The 4,342-nt window shown below is 49.2% G+C and overlaps 1 protein-coding gene across 1 annotated transcript; it reads right to left on the bottom strand.

The window, feature by feature from the left end:
* Window positions 1–489: 489 nt before the first annotated feature.
* Window positions 490–4,089, bottom strand: LOC123050858 (putative cysteine-rich receptor-like protein kinase 20). Its single transcript, XM_044473587.1, has 7 exons — window positions 3,236–4,089; window positions 2,727–2,837; window positions 2,453–2,631; window positions 2,155–2,365; window positions 1,819–2,056; window positions 1,508–1,664; window positions 490–1,079 (listed from the first exon to the last, which is right to left on the bottom strand). Exons 1-7 carry the CDS (start codon window positions 4,071–4,073, stop codon window positions 732–734), a joined length of 2,082 nt encoding a protein of 693 aa, XP_044329522.1. The 5' UTR covers window positions 4,074–4,089; the 3' UTR covers window positions 490–731.
* Window positions 4,090–4,342: the final 253 nt, after the last annotated feature.

Below are 4,342 nucleotides of genomic sequence, written 5' to 3'. Positions count from 1 at the left end.
CCATGCCTTATCGGAAACGGAAAAATGTGTTTTTTGTTTTTTCTCCTTTCGCGAGAGGCACGGTCGTGCCTCTTTCGGAAAGGGAAAAAACCGTGCTCCCGGTTCAGTTTTTCTGAATGTTTTTTTTTGTGACAAAAGATTCGTCAAAACCTATTAATATGGGATCTAGTTTTGAATATCTCGACGCGAGGAATCCAACGATTAAAACGGTACAACATTTCGAAGCACGGTTTAAGAGATAAAATGTTTTGCATAAACAGATCAGCGAAAAAGGGAAAACTACCAGGTTGCGACAAGTGGCACATATGCAGCGCGCCATTTGTCATAACTTGAGAAGGAGGGAGTGATCTTTGCGAGGAGTACTCAATTCATTGAGTTCGGCCAAAACAGGACCGGACCGGACCTCTTTTCGGGCCCCTTTTAACAGACCGGACAGGTTGTTTTTTCAATCGGTCCTCCAATTTCGGTCCGGTTCGGGCGGTCCAGAAGCTGGCTTTTTGGCCCGCTCGGTACGTCCAGCCTCAGCCAGAAGTATAGTTGGTACATTTTTACGGCTCATCTTGTGCCATGCAATATATAGCGTATAATCTGTACAACAACGGTGATGACACCGTCGACAGCTTGGCCGGAAACATCTCAAACCTACACAATCCGTCTGCCTTTCAACATACACAGACACTGAGACAGACACACGTGGTCCTTCCCTCAGCATCTGGAATAGGAGAAAGCAATCACCTCCCTTCTTGGATGGTGCTGATGGTCATGTCGTTGGTGCTGCACGATCCGGTGAAGTGCGTCGACCGTGTCCGCACCCCTGACCTGCCCGCACGGTCCTCTTCATCGTCGCTGGTGACCCTGAGGTGGAAATGCGGCGGCCATCTCGGGTCCGGCAAGGGCACCCCGTCGTGGCCCAGCATCGCCGTCACGTCTGACATCGTCGGCCGATCCATGGCGTTGTCCTGCACGCAAAGCAGCGCCACCTTGACGCACCGCATCATGTCCGTCACCTGCTCGTTGCAGTGGCCCAGCGTCGCGTCGACCAGCTCCAACGCTCTCCCATCCTTCCACAGCTGCCATGCCTGTCGTCCAAAAATAGAATCGTACGCCACATTAATTAATTAATGACATCTAATTTCCGTCAATGGCTTAGGTTGCTGATGTGAACACTAAATACGACGTTTTTGACCCTATGGTAACTGATAAGCCGCTCATTTTTGTATTCAGTTTTGCTAAATCTCAGTCGACTTAAACTTCACGAAGTCTCAGTTGATGCTATATTTCTTTGATTTTGCAGTACAAAATTTATCTTTTCAATTTTCCTTTTTCCTTGTTATATACTACATCATTTTAAGTGTCAGTCGACTCAGACCTAGACACATCCTTTCATATTTTGTCTAGTCTAAGAACAAGAAGAGCTAGGGTTTGGGAGATGTCCAAGTTGGTCGGAAGCGTGTGCTATATATGTTCTTGTTAACTCATGAAACTAAAAACTTCAGCACAAGCTTACGTAGCTGAGGAGGTTGACAAATTCTCCGTAGTGCTGGCCGTGGCCGCTGCTGTTCCTCTTTCCGCTCACTATCTCCAGCAGCAACACACCAAAGCTGAAGACGTCAGACTTGACCGAGAAGAGGCCCTCCGAAGCATACTCAGGTGCCATATAACCGCTAGACAGAGTACAACACAAAACGTGAAGTGGCAGGCGCGGTGAGCAATCTTCAAATCATTCAAAAAAAGGGTAAAATGCTTCTCTTACGAGGTGCCGCTGTATTATTCATCACAGTTTGCCTCTCAAAGAAGGGGTAAAAATGCTTCTCTTACTAGGTGCCGACGACCCTGTTGGTGTTGACCTCCACCACGTTTGAGCCGAAGATCCTGGCCATGCCGAAGTCGGAGATCCTGGGGTTGAGATCTTTGTCCAGCAATATGTTGCTGGCCTTCATGTCCCGGTGAATGATGCGCACCCGCGAGTGCTTGTGCAGGTACAGGAGCCCCTGCGCGATCCCTTCGATTATGTGTTGCCGTTTCTTCCAGTCCAACAAGGGCCCCCGCTCTTGGTCTACATTGCACAAAGTGGCTACCATATCAGGAATTCCATTCATGGCAAGAACTGAAGATGGTCTTAAGAAAAGTTCTTGCACGTAGTTAGTAATGTACCGAAGATAAAGAAGTCTAGGCTTCCGTTAGGCATGTACTCATACACCAGCATCTTCTCCTCCTCCTGCACGCAGCAACCCACGAGCTTGGCGAGGTTGGTGTGCTGCAGCTTGGCAATGAGCTGGATCTCGTTCTTGAACTCAACAAGGCCCTGCCCAGACTGCGCCGCGAGCCTCTTCACCGCCACCTCGGTTCCATCAGAAAACATTCCCTGAAAAGAAACACAATGGTAACAAAAAGAATAGCGTTCGATCGATCACATTACATGGTAAATGGCATATCCACTTGCCTTGTACACCGGACCGAAGCCGCCTTGTCCGAGCTTCTTCTCTTCGGAGAAATTGTCCGTGGCAGCAGCGAGCTCAGGGAAGTCGTACAACGTGAATTCTGAGCTGCTCTCTTCAATCTTCCAGAGCTTCAGTGCCTCCTCTGTCTTGGAGTTGTTCCTCTTATGTGCTTGTTCTAATTTCGTCTTTCCTGAATTGGATATTTAATTGCAGGTAATGAGTTAAATGACGTCGAGAAAAAGCACGAAATTTTCTTGAAATTGCAATGTGTTGTCTTCTCCTTACCAGCTCCTTTTCTTAGCCTTCTCATGAGTAGAAGGCAGCAAACCAACATAGAACAGAACACCGTAATGGACACGCATAGAATGATGATTAGGGTCTTTCTGTGCTTGCTTCCTGCATGATACAAAAATAAATACTACTCCCTCCATTCCACAATATAGTGCCTATAGATTTTTGTAGAAGTCAAACTTTGACAACTTTGACCAAGTGTATAGAGAAAACTGTCTACATCTACAATACTAAACATGTACATTCTGAAAATATAACTCATGATGTATCCAATGATGTGCATTTGGTATTCTAGATATACCTACTTTTCTCTATAAATATGGTCAAAGTTTGTAATGTTTGACTTTTGCAAAAATCTATAGGCACTATATTATGGAACGGAGGGAGTATGTAACAATAGTATAACTAGAAAACCTAAAATAGTTCAACAAATTAAGTACGACCAGTTGCTCATGTTTCTATGGCCCTTCAAAAAAAAAGGTACACAGTACACTGTCCCTTACCATTGCTTTCTGTTGATGAAGATGAGCCACCCTGTAAGCCGATCCTGACGTCGGCCGTGCCGTCGTAGAACTGGTAGCTTTCATAGCGAATATTGCACCGGACGCCGACGATGCGGCCGCCCTCACGGCCGTCGTACCACTGGCGCGTCTGCTCCTGGAGGCCCTGGAAGCAGTGCCAGCACTGCCCCGGGGAGAGGTCCGGCGTGCACTGCGCTAGGCCGTACACCGTCGGCAGCTGCGGGTTGACGTACATAACGGCGCTCGCAAACCGGCGCACCGTGGAATTGTACGAGCCGTACATCGCCATCTCCCCGAATAGAGTGCCAACCAGGGACAGGAAGAAGCTCCGGGACGTCGCGTTCCCGCTGTCCCACGCAGCAAACGTCGACCCGTTCACGTCCATGGCGTTTATGACCGGGCTATTATCTTCCGGCCGCCCCAAGAAGTCCTCGCCGGAGTAGCGGAGGGTGCAGAGGTCGTGGTAGAACGTCGCATCCCTCTCGCCGGCGCAGAGCGCCCGCAGCTGCTGGAACGCGTTATCGAGGCAGCCGGAGCACGTGCTGGCGTCCGTGATGTCGCCGCGGCAGAGCGCGAGGGCGGAGACTTTATCCGAGGAGGTGCCGATGACTGCCGAGGCGTAGAGGGATGGAGAGGTGGAGGCATTGGTGGGGAGCTCGGCGGTGAGGCGCGCGAGGTTAGCCCCGAAGGCGTCGCTCGCCGTGTAGTTGCCGGTGGTGCCATTGCACGAGTACTCCGAGTAGGCGGCGGCGATGGCGCGAGGCTTTAGGAAGAGGAGGAGGAGGCAGGGCATGACGCCAACCATGCCGGCCTCTTTCATTGTGATGAAAAAGGAGAATAATGGCACTTCCCCTTAACTTGTTCTTCTCGTTTTAAAATTTATAAATGCGTCGGCAAAGTCGAAGGCAGATGGTGATTGGTTGCTGTCATTTGTTCTTTCCGATTTTTCTGCGACGATTCGTTCAGTCAAAGGCTACAAGCAGGAATTTGATTACCTAGATACCCACTAAAGCATAGCAGAGATGCATTACCTAGATACCCACTCGCATTATTTCTGGATTTATTTTAGGATTTTTGGCGATGCGCTTT

This window comes from Triticum aestivum, chromosome 2D, assembly GCF_018294505.1.
Source record: "Triticum aestivum cultivar Chinese Spring chromosome 2D, IWGSC CS RefSeq v2.1, whole genome shotgun sequence".
In the NCBI taxonomy this organism is placed as follows: Eukaryota; Viridiplantae; Streptophyta; class Magnoliopsida; order Poales; family Poaceae; genus Triticum; species Triticum aestivum.
Note: the sequence above shows the minus strand (reverse complement) of the source record. Positions and strands in the feature narration are given on the sequence as shown.